This window comes from Crinia signifera, chromosome 5 (assembly GCF_055691185.1).
Source record: "Crinia signifera chromosome 5, ASM5569118v1, whole genome shotgun sequence".
NCBI classification, from domain to species: domain Eukaryota; kingdom Metazoa; phylum Chordata; class Amphibia; order Anura; family Myobatrachidae; genus Crinia; species Crinia signifera.
In genome coordinates, this window is record NC_139221.1 from 303,954,909 (window position 1) to 303,979,909 (window position 25,001).

General features: G+C 44.3%; 1 protein-coding gene across 2 annotated transcripts in view; it reads left to right on the forward strand.

Moving 5' to 3' along the window:
• The window catches only part of ANKIB1 (ankyrin repeat and IBR domain containing 1), a 114,494-nt gene that overhangs the window by 51,695 nt on the left and 37,798 nt on the right, over positions 1-25,001 (forward strand). For both annotated transcript variants that reach the window (XM_083189425.1, XM_083189426.1), the window contains exons 3-6: positions 1,977-2,277; positions 3,555-3,737; positions 5,940-6,057; positions 24,213-24,421. In XM_083189425.1, the coding sequence (XP_083045551.1) occupies positions 1,977-2,277; positions 3,555-3,737; positions 5,940-6,057; positions 24,213-24,421 (811 nt within the window). The remainder of the gene's footprint in view (positions 1-1,976; positions 2,278-3,554; positions 3,738-5,939; positions 6,058-24,212; positions 24,422-25,001) is intronic.

Here is a 25,001-nt window from a genome sequence, read left to right on the forward strand (position 1 = left end):
CAGTAGGAGACACTGACTAAGGGCCACCATCCTGTACTGCCACGCTGGACCCTCACCCACTGGCAGAAGCTGCACAGTATCTCCCACCCTCCTCTTTAGTCCCCCTTATGCCCACACACCCCTATCACTACCCAGCCTCCTGTTTTCCTGTGTCGTGACCTCCGCCAGTGGGGAGCCGCTGACTCAGAAACACCCTACTATACTATTGCACACACACACCTAAACAACATGCACACACAGCCCCCCCCCCCACACAAACAAATGTCACTGTAACATCCACACTATCAATGTACATCTTACTCTGTAACCGCTTTTTAATTAAACAAAACAATACACACCCCCTTCCACATCATATGCTCTCTATTTAACACATTTCACCTATAACTCAAGTTGCAATACAGGCCATCTTTCAAACAATTCTAACCATCTTTCTCATATGCAAATGTTCACAAATTAAGGGGGCGCAGCCCCTTACGACGGTGTGAAGAGCGCCCGTAGGGCGCGATGAATCACCTAGTGAATATATATTTAATTTAAAAAATATATTTTTTTTTAACACCTAACAGCCAGCAGGTGTCCGGGAGCCGAGAGCCGCTCATTACATATTCATATATTAACTGCTCCCGATCATTACATATGCACGATCGGGAGCAGTGTTAGCGGCTCCCTACCCGGTCCTCTGCTAGCTCTCCCGGGGGGCAGCTTGTGCTGCCTGGGTCCCAGGGAGCTCTCCTACCCCCCACATACATTCTGGGGCAGGCAGGGAGACTTCTATCTCCCTGCCTGCCGCCGTCCCCCGGCTCCCTGTGGCGTCCGCCGCAGGGGTTAACATTCGCCGTCAGGGGCAGCGAGCCCCTGCGGCATTGAATAGTGTGTCAGCGAGGCCCGGCAGCGAAGGCTCGAGCCCTCCGGAACACGGTGACTGTGCAGCAAATCCTAAACAGGATTCGCTGCACATCGCGATTATACACATTGAATACTGCCCTATATGGTAGTGATGATACTCCCTGGAGTATGTCATCCACCAAATTTAACTTAATGGCATCCACCAAATTTAACTTAATGTTCCCTGAATAGAGCCAAAACCTTTCTCCGCCTGCCTTACATTTCAATTGGCACTTTAAATACTGGACCAATCCTGGTGGATGTTTGTGCAACGGTGGCCAATCTGGGAGAGGAGAAGGATGTGCAGCGCCAGTCATTCAGGACACCGGAGAGCTTTCAACATAAGGAAATGTTAATGTTTAGCATCAGGGAATACATATAAGCAGAGGGAACAAGAATTTAATGACCATTTACAGTAATCTGTGATTCTTAAATAATTGGACGGTACATCTTTGGGTCAGTTTTACCTGTTGTCTGTAACGCTCACACACATGGGTATTTAATGAAAGGAATGTGGTTGTTAAAGTGATGGATTACCCCAGCCTAGCCTCAAGCCAGGTGCTAATTTATAGGTGACTTCCTGGTATGCAAGGTGTTGCTTCAGCATATGTTTACTGCATTTACAGTAACCCATACCCCACTTGTAGTATTATTATTATTATTATTATTATTATTATTATTATTATTATTATTATAGTAGCGAAGACAGAACTGTGTCATGAGAAGAGGAGTGGAGAAAGACACAGAAAGTAGTACAGTGAAAGGTGCAGGTTCCTCAGCAGCACAGTGCTTACCAGGAGATGAGTGATGGGCCGTTGAGGACAAGGCTGCATGTGATAGTGACCTAATATGAGGAGGGGAATGTGGGTGGAGTCAGCGGGAAGACAGTTTTATATAGTGGAAAGAGCAGAGTCCTCTAGCAGCGCACTGTATATTACTGATTGGAGGTTCTAGTTACTCTTGGCTGCAATTCAGAGTTTATCCACCCAAGCTGTTTTTCCTCTTTACTTTCAAGTGATCGCTTTGCCTGAGTCTCTTTATTGAATGCAGTGTTCTCTGATACTAATTGTTCTGTGTTTCCATTACTGCAGGGCATTTCTCTTTGGGAGGGATGGCAATCCAAACAAGCGGAACATTCACAATGAGAGTTCTATGCACTTGCTCTGTATGGGATTCCACATAATGATCTCTGAAGGTGCTCTAGACCATCGCTTGCCCCGGCTTTCGGATGACGATCGCAGGAGGTCTGAATGTTTACGGATGATACTCGAATGGAAAGGAGCGAAACTTGACCATGGGGAGTATGAGAGGGCCGCACTGGACGCCACAGACAACAAGAAGAACACACCCTTGCACTATGCCGCTGCATCAGGAATGAAAATTTGTGTAGAGGTAAATGGGACATGCTTACATCAGGGATGGGGAACCTTCGACCCTCCAGCTTTTGTTGAACTACACGTCCCAGCATGCCCTGCTACAGTTTTGCTGTTTGGTCATGCTAAAACTGTTGCAGGGCATGCTGGGATGTTTAGTTCAACAACAGCTGGAGGGCCGAAGGTTCCCCCTCCGTGCCTTACATCCTGCCATCAGACCACCTTTCCACTTGCTTGCACCTAGCGTTATCTGTCTGTCCCCCTTTACACTAGATTTAGCTCCTCCGAGCAGGGCCCCCTTCCCAGTCATAGCCCTCTTCTCCTCACATTTCACTTACAGCTCTCTCCTACTCAGCGGCCATCTTTGTCCACATACTCTCCTGCTGGTAAAGGCTCATCTCTATCTATGGCCGCCAGCCCCTAGTAGTATGCTGATTACACCCTCGCTATTTACATCTAAGCTGTATTGTATACTGTATTGTATATTGCATTGTTATGCTCTTTGTTACCTGTATTAGATTTTTTGTTATTTATTTACTATAATTTTAAGTTCTGCCTCTCTGTACTGTTCTACTGTATGCCCTCTGTACGGCGCTGCGAAACACTTGTGACACCGTTTTAAATAAAATGTAGTCGTAATAATAACAGGGTTGGTGAGGGTTAGGCTGCGGAACGGGCAGAGGGTATGTGGGATGCCGCTGTCTTCTGTCCGCCGTTCAGGCGTACTGAATCTTTGCACACAATAGCAATGACTTTATTATGTAGCTGTTATCAATTTGACCCATTTTGCGCCCCACCTAAGATGCATCATGCTGGTCCCTCACCCAATGATTTACGGAGATTAGGTTTTTGCTCTGTTCATGGCACCACTGCTAAGGCATGAGACCTTGGCCTTATGTGACTTAAGTGTGAAGTCCTCCATACTTTACAAGTCTGATCTGCGCTACACCGGCAAATACATTCTAAAATACAAATGTAAAAAACGTGATTCCTGTGGCCGCGGTATCCTGGTCACACTTTGCATCTTGTTTCATATGCCGCAGAAGCGCTAGGTGGATGAGGACACATCTGCAATGATTTTAAATATTTTGGGTGACCGATTGACCTGACGCCCATAATAATCCCCCCCCCCTGACACAACCACAAGGAGCAAAAACACCCAGAGCTAAATGTCACCGGGTTCCAATGGCAAAGTTGGTGATTTTGCCGCAGAATTTACAGCCACAAATTTTTAAGTTCTTTCATAGTTCTTAAGAATAAAAATACGTAATTTTCTTTTCTTTCTTTTCCACGCAGCTACTGGTGAAGAATGGCAGCAACCTGTTTGCTGAAAATGACAATAAAGACACACCGTGCGACTGTGCGGAGAAGCAGCACCACAAAGAGCTGGCCCTCAAACTAGAGTCTCAGATGGTGTTCTCGCGGGACCCGGAGGCAGATGATATAGAAGCAGAGTATGCCGCGTTAGACAAACGTGAGGTAAATGCGCCAGCCCTCTTGTCTGCCAAATGTCCTCACACTCCTGTAGTGGGTTAATAAACCTATGGTGATCTGCACACATAGAACATGTATAAAGGGAGATCCCAGGGCTGGAACAGGCTGGGCACCTATATGACAACTATTGCCTAACGGTGTCACAGCAGATGTGAGGGTCTGGGGCTTTCTTAGGTGCAGGTGGCCATGAAAATCATGTATGGGCACATCTTCGTGCTAACAATAACCAAAATGTATGTTTAAATGACTCCTGGAACACAGTACTATATACAGGTTGAGTATCTTCTATCCGAAATGCTCAGGACCACAAGCATTTTGGATAAGGGATTTTTGGGGGGATTTTGGAACATTTTATTTTTTTACCTGGTCCCCTTGTTGGGCCAGATGGTCCTCCGACATCCACGGCGGCCTTGAAGATCCTCTTCAGCGGCATCCCTGTTTCCAGGGGTGCATTGGTGACGTCACTGGCATGCCCGCACATTCACGCAATGCACCCCTGGGTCCGGAGATGCTGCTAAAGAGGATTCCAAACGCGGACATCGGGGGACGAAATAAGTATGAAAGAAAACCCAAAAAAATGAAATATTCTGAAAAACCACGGTTTCGGGAATAATTTCTGTTTTTGCAATATATGGATAAGGGAGACCCGACCTGTTATGTTAATAGTTATTTATATAAAGCACACGTATTCCGCAGCACTATTTTCCCAGTCATATCCATCCCTGCCCCAGTGAAGCTTACAATCTATATTCTCTACCACATGTACACGCACACAGGTATATTTTTGGATTGTGGGTGGAAACCCGGAGTACCCGGTGGAAACCCACGCAAGCACGAGGTGAACATACAAACTCTGCACAGTTAGGGCCATGGTGGGAATGGAACCCATGACCTCAGTGCTGTGAGTCAGTAATGCTAACCATTACACCGTCTGTGCTGCTCACACATAGTATGTGTCCTGTGGTGACCTATAGGAAGCCTCCTGCATGAATATCGCAGAGTCAGATATTACACTGGAGCTGGAAACTACCCTGTCTGTAAGCCAAAGAGTATATTATACACTGATTATTCTGAACACATTCCTTCCGGTCTCCGTTACACAGATAAAATGAGATAATGCTTTCAGTTTTTGATTAAGGTCACGGGTCCAAGTAATCTTTTCTTGTACGTGGGCGAAGTATACAGCCGATGGTAGGAATTCAGTCAGACAATGGACAAGTGTGTAGAAAATTTCCCATCTAAAAATGAAACCACAAACTGCACAATAATCAATTTATGCCACAAAGTGCCAAAGGCAAACTATAGGATTAATTAAGATTTGCTGATAACTGCAGAACTGAAGCGGTGGCTGAGTTACTGTGTAAAAGGTAGGATATGCCTGTCTGGAAGCTCCATTCGCTGCTGTGTGAACAGTCCGTGGTCTGCAGGGGGTCGGTATAAATATCCAGTCAGAGATCATGACTGTATTGTACATGGCAGTCATCGCTAAGTGTTACCGGCTGTAATAGAGCAAGCTGCATACTCGCCATTCTGGAGGCCTAATAAAATATCTAAACTACAAACCGGAAAAATAATCCTGACCTTTAATAAATGTCACAGACGCACATGATGGATGCGATCGTATATACTAGACTGTATAAATTGCAATAACGGGATTTAATTACATTAAACAGCTGGAAAGGTCCCAAGAAGAATGCGTAGCCCTAGGTTTTATTTTGCCTTTTGTGTGGTAAAAATATTGCAGCAATTAAAGTGTACCATTTTCTACACTTTGCTTATATAATAAACAGGAACTCTGGGTAAATTAGAGTCTTCCCAGGCTTTACTGCTGATGGTTGCCATATATCATGCACAAAATGGCTGCCAGCTGTGTGTGTAAGCCCTTGGTCAGGCATGTCCAAACTAAGGCCCTGCAGCTTTTGTGAAACTACACATCCCAGCATGCCTTGCTATAGTTTTAGCATTCCCTAATTGCAAAACTGTGGAAAGGCATGATGGGACTTGTAGTTTCACAACAGCTCTTAAGCCTCCGTAACATCCATGCTCCTCTTCTCATGTAATGTTCTAATGATTGTACCCTGCCATCAGTCTTTACTCTGGCAGTAGCATTAATGTTCCATGTCCTTGACATCTACTGATTTAAACACAACATAACAGTGCTCAATGTCTTCTGTCCCCTATGTGCAGCCGTATGAGGGACTGCGGCTTCAGGATCTGCGGCGTCTGAAGGACATGCTGATCGTGGAGACGGCTGACATGCTTCAAGCCCCGCTCTTCACTGCGGAGGCATTGCTCCGAGCACACGGTAATTACACGCAGCCATTGTGATGTCATTTCTGAGGATGTCATGGGTTATTATACTGTGTTCTGCAGTGTTATGATGTCACTTGTGAATTTATGCAATGTTATAGATAGTGGCTTAGACATGTTGTATCTCTTTGAATAACTTTTACTCTGTTTTTGCTAAGAGTTATTTTAATTTGTTGCTTTGGTCCCTTCTGTGCTTTCCAAAAGTGTTTTTCTATCACAAGGTGACTGATCATTTGCACTGCTCTGTAATATGACACACAGCTGGCCGGTGGATGCCGTTCCATTGATTTGCGGAGTGAACAAAGTGTCAGCCTTGCATCCCAGACAACCTCTGCAATATGCCACAAAGACGATGCTGAATCCCCACTAAGGAAACTAGAACTAAAAGCCATTCTGTTTAGTAAAAGCTCCAGGACCATGCACCCTAGCCCTGTTGGTCGTTGCTAAATTCTAGTGGGCTAAAGCAGTGGTTCCTCAACCTCGGTCCTCAAGGAACCCCAACAGTGCACGTTTTCCAGGTCACCCGGCAGCTGCACAGCTGCACTCATTATTCACTGGCACATTTTAAAAGATCACAGATGGAGCTAATTATTTCACCTGTGATTCTGTGTGGAGACCTGGAAAACGTGAACTGTTGGGGGTCCTTGAGGACCGAGGTTGAGAACCACTGGGCTAAAGGACCTTTCACGCCCAGGGGGAGGAGCAAGGCTGGGGGACTTGCTCCTTCACTATCCATGCCACCACTGGTTGCCTTTAGTAACCAGGTGGCAAGTGTAGTAGAGTATGGCGAGGGTCCGTTTGGGTCCCTTGTTCCTTCTCTCTCTTTCTGCCCCCTCTCCTCCCTATATCACGTCAGGAGGTCCCTAAGCCCACTTGAATTTAGACCTAACTCTAGCCTGTTGGGTATGAGTTATTGGGTTGAACCATATTCGGTTGACATGCATTGGATCTACCACTGAAGGCTAAGGTAAACCGGGTTGAAAGTTGACACAAGCATTGGGTCAACAATGGGATGGTTGACATGAGATTTTCACTTTTTTTTCTTGTCCTGAATGTCGAACCTAGTTGACAAGGACACATCAAAGTGTACGGCGGCACCTCGCTTGGCTCACTGCGCTAAGCAACAGTAATTTATTCTTCCACCACGTCTTAACTATGTATAAACTATGGGCATGTAAGACAGAACAGTGAGGAACGGGCAAGTAAGAGATTGGAGGTTGGAGAAGGGGGGATGGGGACCGCCAAACGTGAACGATAGGGACGAGTCTCTACATTTTAAACCAAATCAAACAATCGTCAGATCAGGGGCAGGTATTAATTATTGGGATTTTAATTTACCGGACATTGATTGGAAAAACGAAACATGTAAAACAGCAAAAAGCAGTGTATTCCTAAGCTTACTCAAAGATTAGTTTATCACACAAACGGTAGAAGCTCCAACTCGTAATGAGGCTCTATTGGATTTAATATTAACAAATAACATAGATTTAGTTTCAATCACCAAAGTAATTTGAACATCAAGGGAACAGTGACCACAACATGGTCTCACTGGAAATCAACTTCTGTAAAGTACAACATACAGGACCGGCAAAAATACTAGACTTCAGAAAAGCTAGCTTCAAGTTATTCAGAGAAGCCCTAAAAGAAATTGTGTGGGAAGCGGTATTTGAGGGGAAAAATGCAGAGGAAATGTGGGACACACTAAAAAATGTGCTCGAATCATTAACTATTAAATACATACCAAAAGTCAATAAGGGTAAATTCAATATAAAAAAAAGCCATCATGGTTGGACAAAAAAGTTAGGTCAGCAATCAACAATAAAACAAGAGCGTTTAAATTCTATTAAAATAACTTAAATGAGGAGGCGTTCAACAAATACAAAGAATCAAACAAAACTTGTAAAGGGGTAATCAAAGTAGCTTAAAGGGAAAACCAAGAGTGCATAGCCAAGGAAAGCAAAACCAACCCCAAGAAGTTTTTCAAGTACATAAATAGTAAGCAAATAATTAAAGAGAACATAGGCCCATTAAACGATATCAATGGTAAAAGTTTTACAGAGGATAAGGGAGAAGCAGAACTGTTAAATGGGTTCTTCTCATCAGTGTTTACTAGGGGAGAGCAGAGAGAGGAATGCACAGATACCACAAATTATGTCAATATTGATTTCACGACTGAGGAGATATTATTGCGGCTCAGCAAAATCAAAACAAACAAATCACCAGGGCCGGATGGGATTCATCCTAGGGGACTAATGGAATTAAGGGAGGAACTAGCGACCCCTTTATATTACATTTTGGATAATTCACTATCATCAGGTAAGGTACCAAAAGACTGGAGAATAGCAGAGGTAGTGTCAATATTCAAAAAAGGAAAAAGGGATGACCCAGCAAATTACAGACCTGTGAGCTTAACATCAAAAGTGGTAAAATATTTGAAGGATTTTTAAGGGATGGTATCCAGGAATATTTAGAGCTTCATAGTTTACTCAGTATTAACCAACATGGGTTCGTGAAAAATCGTTCATGCCAAACAAATTTACTAGGTTTGTATGAGGAGGTTAGCAAAAACCTTTATAATGGAAACGCTGTAGATGTGATCTTCCTAGATTTTGCTAAAGCTTTTGATGCAGTACCACACAGGAGGTTGATAAATAAAATGGAGGACCTGGGATTAGGGGCAAGTATCTGTAGATGGGTAGGGAACTGGCTGTGTAATAGAGAACAAAGAGTGGCTGTGAACAGTGCCGTATCAAATATTTACTAAGTGGGGTGCCTTAGGGTTCGGTACTAGGGCCCATTTTATTTAACATTTTTATTAACGATATTGGGATGGGGTTACTCAGCAATGTATCCATCTTTGGCTGACGACACTATCAATACCGATATTTATATGACCAAAAAACAATACGTGAAATGCATAGGTTACGTCCTTTTTCCGTAACTTGCGTACCCTTTATTCCTAGCTACATGCAAACAAAGCGTAGCGCACCTTTACCGTGAATTGTACACGGATGAATCAATGCAGTAATAGGAGATCCCTTCGCAGTACTTAGTCTCTAATCTGCGAATAATCTTTTAAGGACAAGGTCCGTAATACACAATATCGCTAGATGCGAATAATTAGACGAGACCACGATATAACAAGTGAGGAGATAGATTCTCCATAAATAGTGTATTTAGTCCCTAGCGGACAAAAGGGGATTACAGAAAGAAGAAAATACAGAGTAACACGTGATACAATTATCTAACAATAATAAATACTTTAAAACACTAATGTGGGGTACACACCAGGACGACCACCGTCGTTCACGACCGATAGACGACCATGGAACGATTTCCCTTGGACTTCCCGGGAGCTCCCAGGCAGTCCCCAGCAAACGATTAGCAAAAATTGTGTTTTTTTGCGGAACGATCTAGATCCGATCCCGATGCGCCCGCGATGGTCGTTAAGACGGTCGGATCGCTGGTTTTTGTTTTTTTTGCAAGAACACATGCGACCGTCGTCAGATGGGCCTTTGAAATTTGAATGAAGGGGCTGGACTAGCAGAGGGGGAGGACTAGCAGAGGGGGATAGGAATAGCAGCAGCCATTTTAAACCAGTGTATTTCTGCTTTGTTACTAGTGAGGCTTGGTTTATACCTGCTGAACGCTGGACATAGCTATTTACACATTACTTTGTTTTGCCTGCCATTACAAAGTGTCTTTTAACCCTGCACTATGGAGAATGCAGTGATGGGTAGTCACCAGCAACAGTACCTGCTCTATTATGCAGTTTTGAAGCTCAGGCGTCAGAGAGCCCAGCGCAGGAGAGAAAGATCATGCTGGACAAAGCAGTGGCTACTTCAGCGTCAGACTCGTTCGCACATGCCACTGCTCAGGGACATCAGGGAGAATAACCCAGACGATTTCCGTAACTTCTTGAGGATGGATGATGCCACATTCCAGGAATTGCTGCGTCTGGTGACTCCCCACATCGAGAAGCAGGATACCAAGTATCGCATGGCTATCCCTGCTGAGGAACGGCTGGTGGTCACCCTGAGGTTTCTGGCGACAGGACGGTCTCTTGCTGACCTAAAGTTTGGATCCCTCATCTCCCCGCAAGCTTTGGGCCTCATCATCCCGGAGACCTGCAAAGCCATTGTGAAGGTGCTGCAGTACCAGTATTGCAAGGTAAGGATGAAATATACACTGTACACTTTATTGTGCAAACAAAATATTTTTATTTATAATTTAGGCCTAGGACAGAAACAGGTTTTTTAGGCCTTTCATGGTTAAAACATGTAAAATAGTAAATAGATTGTGTCAACAAAAATATATTATAATACCATATATAAAAGATATTGTACAAAAACACACACTATATATAAAGATTTAAGTATGTATGACCCAGTTTAAACTTTCCCAATAAGTACGGGCTACTGTGTGGCAGAGGATGTCTGCTGCAGATATGTAAAGGCTGCGGCCCACATGGCGCATGGCGCAGATGCAATGGCCCCCGCCCCATTGATGTGCGCCATACGCCATGTGAGCAGTGGCCATCACATACCTGCAGCTGAGACCATGTCTTCGGCACAGTACCCCATACTATTGGCAAAGAAAAAAGGGCAATAAATGGAGTTTGCTATCCAGATTGAGGAGAATCCTGTTCTCCCTCTGGTAATGCAGGTACAGGTAGCAGCATATATGTAGAAAACCAAGACAAAAGACACTCTGGTAACTTCTGGAACATGCCCTTACAACAGTAGGGATAAGGTACTGTGCGGCAGAGGATGTCTGCTGCAGATATGTAAAGGCTGCGGCCCACATGGCGCATGGCGCAGATGCAATGGCCCCCGCCCCATTGATGTGCGCCATACGCCATGTGAGCAGTGGCCATCACATACCTGCAGCCGAGACCATGTCTGCCGCACAGTACCCCATACTATTGGTAAAGACAAAAGGGCAATAAATGGAGTTTGCTATCCAGATTGAGGAGAATCCTGTTCTCCCTCTGGTAATGCAGGTACAGGTAGCAGCATATAAATAAACAAAAATACACACTGTGGCCCTTGTGTGGCAGAGGATGTCTGCTGCAGATATGTAAAGGCTGCGGCCCACATGGCGCATGGCGCAGATGCAATGGTCCCGGCCCCATTGATGTGCGCCATACGCCATGTGAGCAGTGGCCATCACATACCTGCAGCTGAGACCATGTCGATGGTAAATGATAAAGTAGCCTATTTTTTAAGACAGATCCTCAAAAACAGGACACTCTGGATCTTCTATCAGTAAAGAACTGTAGAATTGACGGTACTGGGGGGGTTGAGAAGGCTGTGTAGGTGTTGACTGGGTATGTGTTGGAATTGTGCTCGACTGGCCTGCTACGGTGGCAGGCGGAGTAGGCACTGGTGATTCTAATGACAGTGGTGTGTCTGGTGCACTACCAATGCCAACTATTTTAGTGCCACTGTTGAGATACCCTAAACTGCCATTATACACCAACTCCATGCATAACTTTTCAAAAGTAAGTTGCTGGTCAGGAGCCATGTTGCGAACACACTCTGCCACATAAGTGAAGTAGTTGTCATGTTTGTCCGGGTTTCTTTGCAGGACTTGATGTGCCCGCATCATAAATTCTTCATGTGCCGCTGCTTCTCCTTTTTTTCCTTTGCCACGCATTTTTTTGGCACGGGGGAGTGGTGGAGTGGGTTCCAGGGTGGGTGGCGGAGTGCGTGCCGGAGTAGGAACTTCGTTAGATGTGCATGCATTATCAGATAGGACAGATAGGTCTGGGGTTGCAGGTGGGTAGTCACCAAGCTGTAAAAAAATTGAACATGTTTACTAATCAATTCTATTTACTTCTAATTTCAGTTCCCTACCAGCGTGAATGAATGGAAAGTCATCGCAGAGGAGTTTGAACAGCGATGGAACTTCCCAAATTGCGGTGGAGCCATTGATGGCAAACATGTCCGCATAGCCCAGCCTATCAATAGTGGTTCCTACTATTTTAATTACAAGGGCTATTTTAGCATTGTACTAATGGCTGTGGTGAATGCCAACTATGAGTTTATCTTCCTGGATGTAGGAAGGAATGGCCGTGCATCGGATGGTGGCACTTTCAAGGACACAAAGTTCTACGAAAGGCTCATAGCGAACACCCTTCACTTGCCGTCTGTCCAGGAAACTAAACAGGGGCTTAACTTTGTTTTTGTGGCTGACGAGGCTTTTGGCCTGCACGAGCATGTCATGAAGCCATATGCGCAAAGGGGCCTGAACCATGACAAAAGGATCTTTAACTACAGGCTATCCAGGGCACGGCGTGTTGTGGAAAATGCTTTTGGCATCCTGGCAAGCCGGTTTCGCATTTTTCACACTGCCATTAACCTGAGGGTGGACAAAATTGACTGGGTTGTCACGGCGTGCTGTGTCCTGCACAATTTGCTCCGCAGAAAAGCCACACAGCAAAGGGCTACAGGCACAGCACTCCAAGAAGACCAAGAACTGCCAGAGGAGGTAGTGCAGATATCCTCCTTGCAAACCCCAACACAACGCTACACAGGGAGTGCACGAGCCAAACAGGTGAGGGAAGAGTACATGGCCTACTTTAATGGGGAGGGCGCTGTGGATTGGCAGGAGGAATCAATTAGATAGCCAAAAAAATAGACTCACCGATGCAGACTGCGAATTCTCCTCCTCCTCCTGCGCCGCGACTTCTTGGTTTTCCTGTTCGACCATAAGGACTACTCCTGTCCTCATCGACTCCTGGCTGAGGGTGAATGTCAACCGGTCATAGTACCAGAGCGATGTTTGATACATCTCGTCGACTCCAGCACCAGACTTCTTTGCAGCCTCCATCTTCTTGTGTTCCTTTAAGAACACCGTGCGCATATTCTGGATGCGTTTCCTCACCCATTCAACATTGGCCTCTGGGTGAAATGGAAGACTGTAGCGTGCCAACTCCTCCAAGGCTTGGTTTCTTTTCATTTTGTTTGAATACTCCTTGGATTTGGTTCTCCACAGGCATTCGTGTGTACGATATTTTTCAATAAACCCTTCCAAAAACTCTTGTTCCTTTGCGTTGGACATTGGGACTGTAAAAAGATAAAACCATTTTAGTTGTTATAGTTATACCCATGTTTTGTTTCATATTTAAATTTTTATAGTTATAGTTACCAGTTTACCTAGTTCTTATGTTTTAAGTATTTAAAATGTTAATAAACTTTTATGAAAACCACTATACATTTTATTGTGCAGATTGCTATTCACACACACAGGTGAATGGGGCCTAGCAGAGAGGAGTGCTTGGAATACTGCAATGGTGGACAATGGTTTATGTATATATATCTATATATACACAAACACACACACACAGGTGAATGGGGCCTAGCAGAGAGGAGTGCTTGGAATACTGCAATGGTGGACAATGGTTTATGTATATATATCTATATATACACAAACACACACACACAGGTGAATGGGGCCTAGCAGAGAGGAGTGCTTGGAATACTGCAATGGTGGACAATGGTTTATGTATATATATCTATATATACACAAACACACACACACAGGTGAATGGGGCCTAGCAGAGAGGAGTGCTTGGAATACTGCAATGGTGGACATTGGTTATATGTATACACACAGACATGGGGCCCACCCAAAAAAAACAGTGACATGGTCGGGTGCACGGTTGCCAAACCAGTGCTTTATACACACTATATACATTGGTGGCAACAGTGGGCATGCATAGAAGAGCATTGGGAGTGCAAACATACCAGGTTGTTGTTCTGGGAGATGAGACAAGAAGGAGAGTCCAACTGCTGCGCCAGCGCTGTTTGCTATGTGGAAAAACATGGCGCCGGGGGAGTGTTTAGGAAATGCCACTCAAATAGGCTGGATCAAACGACGGACGCACCGACGGACGGACGACGGAGGCGGCAAAAAACACTCACGATCTGCATACGATTGACGGTCGGTCGGCCTGGGATTGACAGATCCTACCTGCAGCACGTAGGACCAAAGATGCGACCAAACGAGCGGCGTGAACGCGCATTTGATCGGAATCGGATCAAATAAATGTCAAAAACACACGATAGTACATACAATCTGCATACAACCGGTCGGAATTGGATCTAAATTGACAGAATCGTGCCCTAGTCGTCCTGGTGTGTACCCAGCATTACAAAGGAACAGAAACAGATACAATCATAATCAGCCACATTGCATAAAACGGGAATACAAATGTTACCGTTAAGGAATAGCGCAGCGCAGTCCGGTCGGAGCTCGCTATATTCAAGTAGAACTATAGCCCGGGTTGGTGAGGGGATATCAGCAGTGCCAAAGTGACCGAGGCAGCCCAGGGTTAACTATCTTATAGGGTCAGAAGGGGGAGGTCAAAGGCCATTCCTATTGGTCAGGGGGAGTGTACTTTGGAGTCCTTTGTGTGTTGGCATCGTCGTCGGGGGTTGTAAATAGTAACAAGAACCGGTTATATCCAGATTCTTTTGTCACACACAGTTTAACAGAAATAGTCCTTGAAATATAGATTTTGTCCGTAATTATCGGACCATGTGAGTTGCGAAAACTTTGCAACGACCGGAGTACTGCGCATGAGAAACGGAACGTAACGGTACCAAACATTATACAGACAGAAGTATGTAATGCTGATTAAACTATGTGTAGTGCTCTAAACCTTTAATTAACTATATTTTATTTGGTGTAAGTATGGTATTATGAATTTATGTGTAATAGTATGGCTGCGCTTCTGGTCCACTTTGTCACACAGACTCGGGTACTGTATGTATCCTTTATTTGCGCAACTCTGCGAACCAAAATGGCTGCCATACTATCCTAAAATGGCGTGTGTGCAACTCGACTTTAACCACACAAAATTGAGCAGAGTTATTAAATCAACAGAGGATGTCGCCACGCTTCAAAATGATCTTGGCAATCTAGATCGGTGGGTAAAAAAAGTGGAAGATGAGGTTCAATGTGGATAAAGGCAAGGTCATGCACCTTGGGAGACATAACCAGTGTGCTAGTTATAACCTAAGCGTGGAGGAATTTGGTAATTCAGTACTTGAAAAGGATCTAGGAGTCCAAATAGACAGCAAACTGGGGTGTAGTGCTCAATGTCACATATCAACAAAAAGGCCAACAGAATTCTAGCAGTAATTATGCCACTGTACAAAGCATTGGTTAGACCTCCCCTTGAATACGGAGTACAATTCTGGGCCCCACACTATAAAAAGGATATCATAGAATTAGAAAAAATCCAAAGAAGAGCAACAAAGCTAATTAGGGGAATGGAGAATTTAAGCTACGTGGAAAGATTGAGCAATTTGGGACTATTTACATTAGAGAAGAGACTTCTAAGGGGGACATGCTCAACATGTACAAATATATCAGGGGCCAATGTAAGGCACTGTCAAACACCCTTTTTTCTGCTAGAAAGGAGTCTAGGACATGAGTTTAGATTAGAAGAAAAAAAGATTTCGTTCCCTTAGAAGGAAATTTTTGTTTACGGTCAGAGCAGTCAAACTGTGGAACTCTCTTCCTGGAGAAGTGGTGTCGGCAGGCACAATAAATACGTTTAAAATAAGGTTGGACAAACATTTGCATTCTTTACATATGTTCTCCGGTCCACTGCGACCGATGACACAGCCCTGAGACGATTTGTGTCTCTCCCAATCAGGACCTGTGTTATTAGTGCCCCTCCACCAGGTGTACCTACACAGCTGAGCAGAGGTGGTATCTTCTGAAAAGTGCGCAGTCTGTTACTCATGTGCCACAATGAAAAGTTAATAATAACAACACAGCTGAGCGAGGCTCTACTACGCGTCACTGATCAGGTGCTGAGGTGATCAGCTTGAACGTCTGTGTCGCCGACAAATAAAGTTGCAGCCGTCCATACATTTTCGTCTCCCAGCCCCTAGGACAGATCGGCAGAGATGCAGGGATGAGTCATCCGGGCTGGTGGAAAATGCTGCTCAGACGTTGCCTTAGTGATGCTGCTGTAACCCAGTAACACAATTGGCCTGCTGTCACCGGTCCTCTTCCTGATGATTGTGCAAGTCATTAGCAAAGGAATGTATTTCAGTTCCGAAGCCTTGTTCATTTAGGGATAATGACATGAAATTGAATGCTACGTTTAGCGGCTCCCTGCTGCTGACATGCAACTGTATGTGAGACGCAGGGTTGCATTTTAAATGAAATTTGTGCTGCAGGATTAAACAGGCGAGTCAAGCCTCTATTATCCATTTACATTGCGCTTTGCGAATTGCTCGGCCGAACAATGCACGCACAGTTGGAGTGTTGATACTTCACTAAACGGGTCCAACGTCCGGGTTTAATTCTTATGAAGCCCATTGCAATATACGGAGAGAGGCGTTTCGCTGGCAGTGCATGCGCAAAGTCGCTGACAGCCTGCCCAGATTGCAAACTATATAGGGGCTTAATCAGAATAAAGGAATAGGTTTGACTTCTGTATTAGGGAAAATGGTCTTCTGTGTACACAGGTTTAGCTGGTGGTGAAATAGCATAAAAGGAATTAAAGGCAGATGTACTTAGCTCTGGCGAGAGATAAAGTGCCAACCATCCAGCTGCTAAAGGTGCATACACACTGAGTGATTTTCCACGGGGTGGACGGCTCTCCATAGCAGGGCGCTATGGAAAGCCATCCACTCCGCCTCTAATCTGCTGGTATTGGCGCTCCTCGCCAAGCTGTACACAATGGGTGGCTTTTGAGCGTGAAATTAGCTCAAACGGTTAAAGCAGGCTACTTTCCACTCAAAATTCGCCCAGTGTGTATGGAACTTAACTGTAATTTTTCAAACCGCCGGTAACATGACAGTTAGGAGCTGATACTTTATCTCTCTCTCCTCTTATTCCTGCAGGGTTATACACATTCTGTTTTAAGGTTCTGTTTGTATTAATATCTGAACCACAGTTGTTTAATAGCGCAGTGGTATATGACAGTTCCTGTGACACAGAAAACAACAGTATTCTTAACCTTACAGAAGGAGCAAAGTGCACACAATTAACGTACGTGTGTATGTATGTATGTGTGTGTATGCGTGTGTGCGCCCTGATGTGGACCAAACATATTCTCTTAGCAGTGTTTGCGTCAGACCGTATGCTTAGAAGATAGAATTTTCATGTTACAATAGGCCTGTGCATCTGGCCTGTCTCATCCTCTTCACATGCCGAAAACCTCTCCATCTCCAGAAATATCCTTTTGTGCCCTCCGTATCTCAGGCAGGAGAAGAAATGACATTTTTCTATTATTGAAGTGATGACGTAAAGGGGGAGCCGTGAACACCAGGGAAACTCTCCTATGGAAAGTTCCACTGTGAGGAGCAGAAATAGTCTCAGACTTCTTTTATCATGCAGAAAACATGGCTGCCGGCTCTACGCCAGTCACTGCCTACGTGTGGCCACCCCAGGACAAAGCCTACCAGCCCCAGGACAAAGCCTACCAGCCCCATTCCCTGTATTGTATAATAATAACACGGCACGCTCTCAGAGTGTTTCATGTTACATTTCCTGGTTCTGTGCAGTCGTCACACAGGCCGGATCACAGGCATCTCCGTTCTCTCTGGGAATTCTTCATGCTGTTCCCTTAATGGGAGGTGATATCTCAGACTGCGGATTTACTCCTCAGCTTGTGATTCCAACGGTCCCTTCACAGACCTGTTCTGTATCAGGACCAGAGCCCAGGTGGTTACAACAGACGGCTGTTTATATAGATCTCGACATTTGGAGCAACATCGTCCTAGTCTGGGGTCAGACGGGTGCATTTGAATCCATTATTTTTTCAGACCTTAGTACACAGTGTTCTAAAGCTTCTCTTCTGCACAGCATAAAGAATGTTCTATAGTGCTATAGAATAGCCGTAATTGCTTGGATTTTATTTACTATATTATATATTTTCATTCCGTTAATAACCTTTTAAATGAACATTTAATTAATCTCTCCCTGATATCCATGGAAAATTATACTTTTTGGACTGCTAGAATTATTTTGGTTTCCGTATATCTCTCCTTTTGCCTGCGGTGCCATTGTCATAATGAAGTTGAGTGATGCTGTGTACACACGGTGAGATTCCCTTGCTATTCGACTTAAGATTCGAGTGCTATGCAATCTTTGCTAACTCTGTACTAGTTACATACAATTGATACAATCTGCATTAAGGTGCCCATCGATCCCGGCGTGCGTTCTGTGCTTAACTAGCACACATAGCATCGCATCTTATGCCTTGTGCATGCGATGTGCATGCGATGCTATGCGATAAAAAGCTAGTACAAAAAGTATGTGCAGCACATACTTTTTGTACTGTGCGATGAGGTGCCGCGGGAGCGCGCACCCCATTGCATAGCATCGCACCGCCGGGATCGGTGCGTGTGTGGGCACCATTAGATTTGCACTATTTATTTATTTACAGTTTCTTATATAGCGCAGCAGATTCCGTTGCGCTTTACAATAGTAGACAGTGATAAAACAAACTGGGTAACAACAAACAGACTTGGAGGTAGGAGAGCCCTGCTGCAAGCTTACAATCTATAGTCATTGCAGCCCTGTCTATCTGGGTTTCGATTTGTCTTGTTATGGGAGCGCGCATTGGGATCGCAAGGTAAAAAAACCTGTGGGATCTGCACGTGATTTTGACTAAATAGTCAAAATCTAATGTTAAATCTCACCGTGTGTACACCGCATTAGAGCTATATGTAACGGCAGTGATGAGAACTTACGCAGTTCAATCATAAGGACGTGCGGTACTTGTTTATTTTCATGTCGCCCGATATATCAGATGCGACATCGGCCGATATATCGATGCGATCCGATGCGATTTTTTTACCAGTTCATAACCCCACTATCAACTACGCATGGAGTTGATTTTATATAGTGTGGCGAGCGCAGTAATCCGTGGGACTCTCTGCGCTCGCCACGCTTCAGGCTCGCTGCGCTCGCCACACTGTATAAAATCAACTCCATTCGTAGTGGATGGGGTTATGAACAGGTAAAAAAATCGCATCACATCGATATATCGGCCGATATCGCATCCGATATATCGGGCACTGTGAAACTAAACAAGTACCGGAAGTGCATAGCGCAAACCAAAGAGGGGGGTAATATACTGCGCATCTGCTGCTTAATATATGATAGGTCCGGAGTATTCTAGGTCAAGTTACATTTATTGCCAAACACAGACATAATACAGTAGATAAAAACTATTTAAAAAAATGCTACATAGTCTGCCAAGGACGACTTTACAGAAGAAAAAAAAACAAACTTGCTCAGTGACAAAATACCTCCGCGCTGGATTGGACAGATCAGATGGATCAATGTTTGTGATGTAAATAAGAAAAAATACATGGGGATAAATGTAATCGGGTGTTAGAATCAGAAAGGGAGAAATTACATATGACCCATGATGTTTTCTTGAATAAGCGGATTAGAAAGTCATTGATTTTTGAGCATTACATTGTGTATCCCTAGTGTATGGTAACTTTATATTGAGTGTCAGAGAAGCACAAGCATGCCAAGTACGAGACTCAAACGCCCAACCTAATGTGCTTTAGTCGGACACCTTACACTGGGTAAACACTAGACGATATTTTGAACGATTTGGCCTCCTCCGACAGACATTTCCATTGACAAACCATTCAAATCCTCCAGTGCATATGCACTATGTCGCTGACTGTGCTCCCGCGTGTGTTCAGCAACATCCTCCATCGTCTGTACATGCAGGACAATGGAGGACATCTCTAGCCGATGCTGGCTCCCCTGACCTCTTCACCCTGTCGATCTGTTAATCCGTAGGTGATTGACCTATTGACTAGTAATGTTTGACTCCATGATCTACACCCGATTCAGAAAAGTACACAAATACATTCTTAGCCACAATACTTTAGGGGCTGTGTGAAAATATGCAGACCCCAGGAATTGTACGGACACTCCCACCAGTGGCTTTGCTAATCCCACTCCTTCTACTCAATTTGAAATATCCACAGTACTTACGAGTGGAGTGGAAGTGTGCGGTATGCGTGTACTTATATTGAGTAGTAGTCTGGACCCTCTGTGTATGGCTGCTCGCTGTGTACGGTCTCCTGGGTTCCCGCTAAGACCTGTATGATTACTGCCCGCTGCTTCCTTTACCTGTGGTCGGGAAAAAGCAGGAGGTGACGCTGCAGACGGAATCAGAAGTGAAGCGACATGGTTAGGCTCCATGACATCGGGAGCTTTCTTCTTCTGCTATTACTAATGTTATATTAAGTACGCCCAACCGGTCTGCAGAGTACCCCCCCACGTACCCCAGGTTGGGAACTGTTGACCTAGATTAACTGATTTATCGAAGTTCTGAGTTGTCCTTGCAGCACAACCGCAAGAACGAAGATGCCAACGCCATGTTTTCTGAATACCGAAATGCAGTGGCAGCTTAATGCATGCCCCAGAAACGATGAAGACATGCCTGTGTTTTTGCTGCCACTCTCTTACCTTAACAACTCCTCTCTGTTACTGCTGTCGCAAGTCCATCGCGGCGCATACAGTGCAACTCTCGTGCATACGCAGCCGCACGATAATCCAGTTTGTCCGCATTTCTAAATCGGGAACAGAAATTGGGAACCAGTGGTTAAAACTGACAGTGGTGTTACTAAACCAGTGTTTAGAACTATGAGAAGATAACAACATATAATGTGGACAAGTAAGCACTTGGAGCGTATACATTTAATTTTATCTTCTGAAGGTTCTCAAAGAATTAGGTGGTTTTGTTGCATCTTTGTTGCACCTTTAAAAATCTTCTCATTGTCATTTAAAATGGAATGTTTACTACTAAACCAGTGATCACCAAAACCATGCCTCATGGCCCACTCAGGTGGGTTGATTTGGCCACACGTGCTGAAACAGGGTTATATCTAGCTTCTTATCAGTGCAAGAAGTAAGTTTGCCTATATCTGTGCTTATGTAGTTTACAGCAACGGTGGTTACCAGAAGGGTTGGGAGTTCTATGAGGTCCTCCTGGCCGGTCCAGTTTGAGGTCAATGGGGCAGATGTACTAAGCCTTAAATAGACATAAATGCAAGGGTGATGGTGATAAACATCCAGACACTCCGCTCCCAACTAACATGTTATACAAAGGCAGTGTTTGAAAATTGCAGTTATGAGCCTTTTGGCTGGACATTTATCACTCTTTATTTCCCTCGCGTTTATCTCTTTTTAAGGGTTTCTTCTGTGAGGTCCAAAAGAGACTGTTGTATTTGATCTGTTTACAGACCAGGTATAGGTTGATCTTGATGGGCTTATGTCTTTTTTTCCAACCTCAACAGCTATTAATGTTCCGTATTAATAACCAAACCGCAAATTCATGCGGTGTAAATCTCTTTTGGTTCCTCACCAGCCGGATGGCTTCAGTTCCTCCTCTAGAATCTGGAGCTTTTTGTTTCAAAAAGAAATTTTTTTTATCATTCATCTTTCCTGAACAAGTGTTCTCTGGTTGTGGATTCTGTGATTGAACGTGAATACCTGATTATACGAAGGGCAGCAGATACACTAGACTTTTCCTGTTTATCCGCTTGCCACAGGCTCGGAGCATCGAAGGTTATTCTGGGTACGGTTGCCCCGCAGGAGTCTGTCTGTTCAGTATAAGAACACTCTGGCGTTTGTGATAATTTATTACCTGTCTGCTAATATAGTTCTGTTCCAAATAAAACTAATTGGTGCCTAAAATAGATTCGTTATCGAGGCATTAATGTAGAAGCCGCGATTAAATATACAATGGGCATAAATTGAAAAAATGTGTAAAAAGTGTTTGGTGGGTAAATGCTTTCACCTGTGCAACGGTTTTTGTAAAACAATTTAAACATTTTTTTTTTACTCGTTGTACCTTTGGTATAAAATTGTGTGTTGAATGTGACTTTTCCTATGGTCTACTTTTGGGTTTTTAACTTTATTCTTGCCTATATGATAATGCCCAATCTGTGCATACCTTTTCTGTTACCTATGAGATTGTCAGCCATATTGATAGTGTCTTCACTGCTCGAGCAATGCAAGAGAACACGAAAGCCCTATAGCATTCTGGGTAATGATCTTGAAACCTTTACTTGAGAAGAGAATATTGTGCCCTGTAGCCCACAGGTTCGATATTTGTAGAGGCTCAGCAAAGAATTTATTTGCCATTTAAGATTTAAAATCTAAATTTGATCTGTGGGCAAGAACGAGCCTCTAAGCTCTCCTATAGATCACATATGGGGGTTCTTTAGTAATGAAAAAATGCAAGTGCACTGAAAACACGCTCTCGAGATTACCACTCGGCGGCACTTTATGGAAGACATTATATTAATTGCCATTATTAGCAGTTCTATTTAGACTGTCACTGAGAATTCTGTAATGATTAGCAGTCAATGTTGATAAACGTTATTAATAAGTATTTATAACGGCTCCTGGCAGCCGCGTTCCCATCTGTCTTCAGAGACTTGAAATCTCCAGCAGATGGTTTAACGTGTCAAGTGTTATTGTAAAGTCAAGTCTCGTTCACACTAGATTATTTTGTGGTTATATATTATGTTCTGTACTGGAGGGGGCTAATTTTAGACAAAAAAGGTCAAGTACGGAGCGTACGTCCCGCAGTCAAGTTTCTGTCGGTGTTTATTTACTTTAAAACACAAAATGGAGTTGTAGAGTTGCACCCTTGTGGCACAACCATGGCTGGCGTGTGTAGCCTGTGCCACCAGATAAACTGAATCTACTGCTTTCATAGACCAGGGATGTTGAGTGCAAATGATTGGAAAGGTCAATCTTCTTGGAAATTCAATTTTACCTCAGTATTGTAATTTTTTTAAGCTGGGGCTTATAGGCGCTCTAGCAGGTGCAAGGAGCCAGCCCTGGTGGAAGATATGTTCGTACTGGGTAGCTAGATAATTATAGGCAGGTGCAGTATTGTAAAACCGAGAAATTAGAGGGGTCCGATACAGATTCAGGTTCTGAAAACAGAGCAGGCAGCTGTGGTAGCAAAGGGTCTGGCAAAAGCAGAGTCATGAAGAGTTTCAAGTTAATAGGCTGCATGGCCTGCAGCGTAGCAAGGGCCTGGTACATATTGTGCATAAATAGTGATGGAGCGTTGGGCAGTAGTGTGGCCTGGAGTGTAACAAGCGCCTGGTACACACTGTACACAAATAGTGATGGGGAGTCGTGCAGTAGTGCGGTCTGAAGCGTAGCAGGGGCCTGGTACACAAATATTGATGGAGAGTCAGGCAGTAGTGCGGTCTAGAGGGTAACAAGGGCCTGGTACACAATAGTGATGGAGAGTCAGGCAGTAGTGTGGTCTGGAGTGTAACAAGGACCTGGTACACAAATCGTGATGGCGAGTCAGGCAGTAGTGCGGTCTAGAGTGTAACAAGGGCGTGGTACACAATAGTGATGGAGAGTCAGGCAGTAGTGCGGTCTGGAGTGTAACAAGGGCCTGGTACACAAATAGTGATGGAGAGTTGGGCATTAGTGTGGTCTGGAGTGTAAGAAGGGCCTGGGGTTGCCAGACATTGCCACGCATGCGCACTTCTCAGGTGCTTGTACTGGTGTACTCTGTTGGAAACACCCGCTAAACAATGAGTGTTTAACACAGTAGTGAAAAAATAATATCTTGTAACTGATACAAACCTGAAAGCAAAGCAGTTTCCGTGACGATGGAATTCTGCTGGTCATGATATTAAATATAATGTAATAAAAGGTCTGGAAACACTGAACAGCTGCTGCTTTCATTCATTTATTGCTTCTTAAATATCCCAGAGGATTGATCTTCTCATGGCCGTATATAGCAGTATTGCAATTCCTGACGATTCTGTCCTGTGGCATACAGAGCCGCAGGGCAGCATATGGTATCCCCAACACAGTGAAATTTCTATTGGTTACCACACCTTCATTGCAATCTGTTACTTTTTTTTTTATACCTCCAGTTTACCACAGGTTTTTTTTTTGCGTGAGTCAGAGTATTTTTGGGAATATTTTTGAAAATTGTGACTTATGTCAAAACGTCGGAGCCGAGCTTTCAATGTCTGCTCTGATTTTAGTTTATAATTTATTTAAAATATATATATATTTTTTTTAGAGTGCATCTAAGCTCAGGGTGTATCCAAAATAAATGATTCTGTTTGCTTAAAAAGTATTGTGTTTTTTTCATAGATTGGGACAGGGAAAAGTTACTAGAAGATTGGATGTGCAGTCCAGAGAATTGTTGCCAACGGTCAGGAGTCCAAATGCCAACCCCACCTCCAAGTGGGTACAACGCCTGGGACACGCTGCCTTCTCCACGTACCCCACGCACCACGCGTTCCTCCGTCACCTCGCCAGATGAAATCAGTCTGACTCCCGGGGACATAGAAACAACTCTGGTGCGTTCCATGCATTGCGTGTTCCACAAAAAAACACAACGTAACTGACCGTACCCAGCAAGGTATCTGGGGTCCCACTTGCCCATAGACCAGAGGTTCTGAAGTGTGGTCCTCAAGGCACCATGGTCCATGATTTAAGTATTTCCATGCTTAGCCACAGGTGACTTAATTAGTACCTCAGGTAATTGGTTTAACCATCTGTGTGGAACTATGGATATCTTTAAAACGTGCACCCCCGGGGTGGCTCAATGACCGTGCGTGTGCCATAAACTGTTCAGGCCTTCGTTTCCTAGCCCCCTCTGTCTTCCCCACAGTCATCTTAAATGGATGTACTGGCATTTTGCCAACTTTCCAATTACCTGTGATAAATGACGTCATGCAATTGTCTCCCTGGGGCTATAACCAAATCCTTTGTAGCAACCCTGTTTTCAAGCATTGCATTGGACCTGCTTTCAATCAAATGCGATTTGGATGCTATTCATGCGATTGATTGCTGTAATCCAAGAAAAAGAGCCCAAATCGCATGTGAATCGCCTACTGTATGGGCACCTTTACTGACTGCAATGTACTCTCTAGGTGC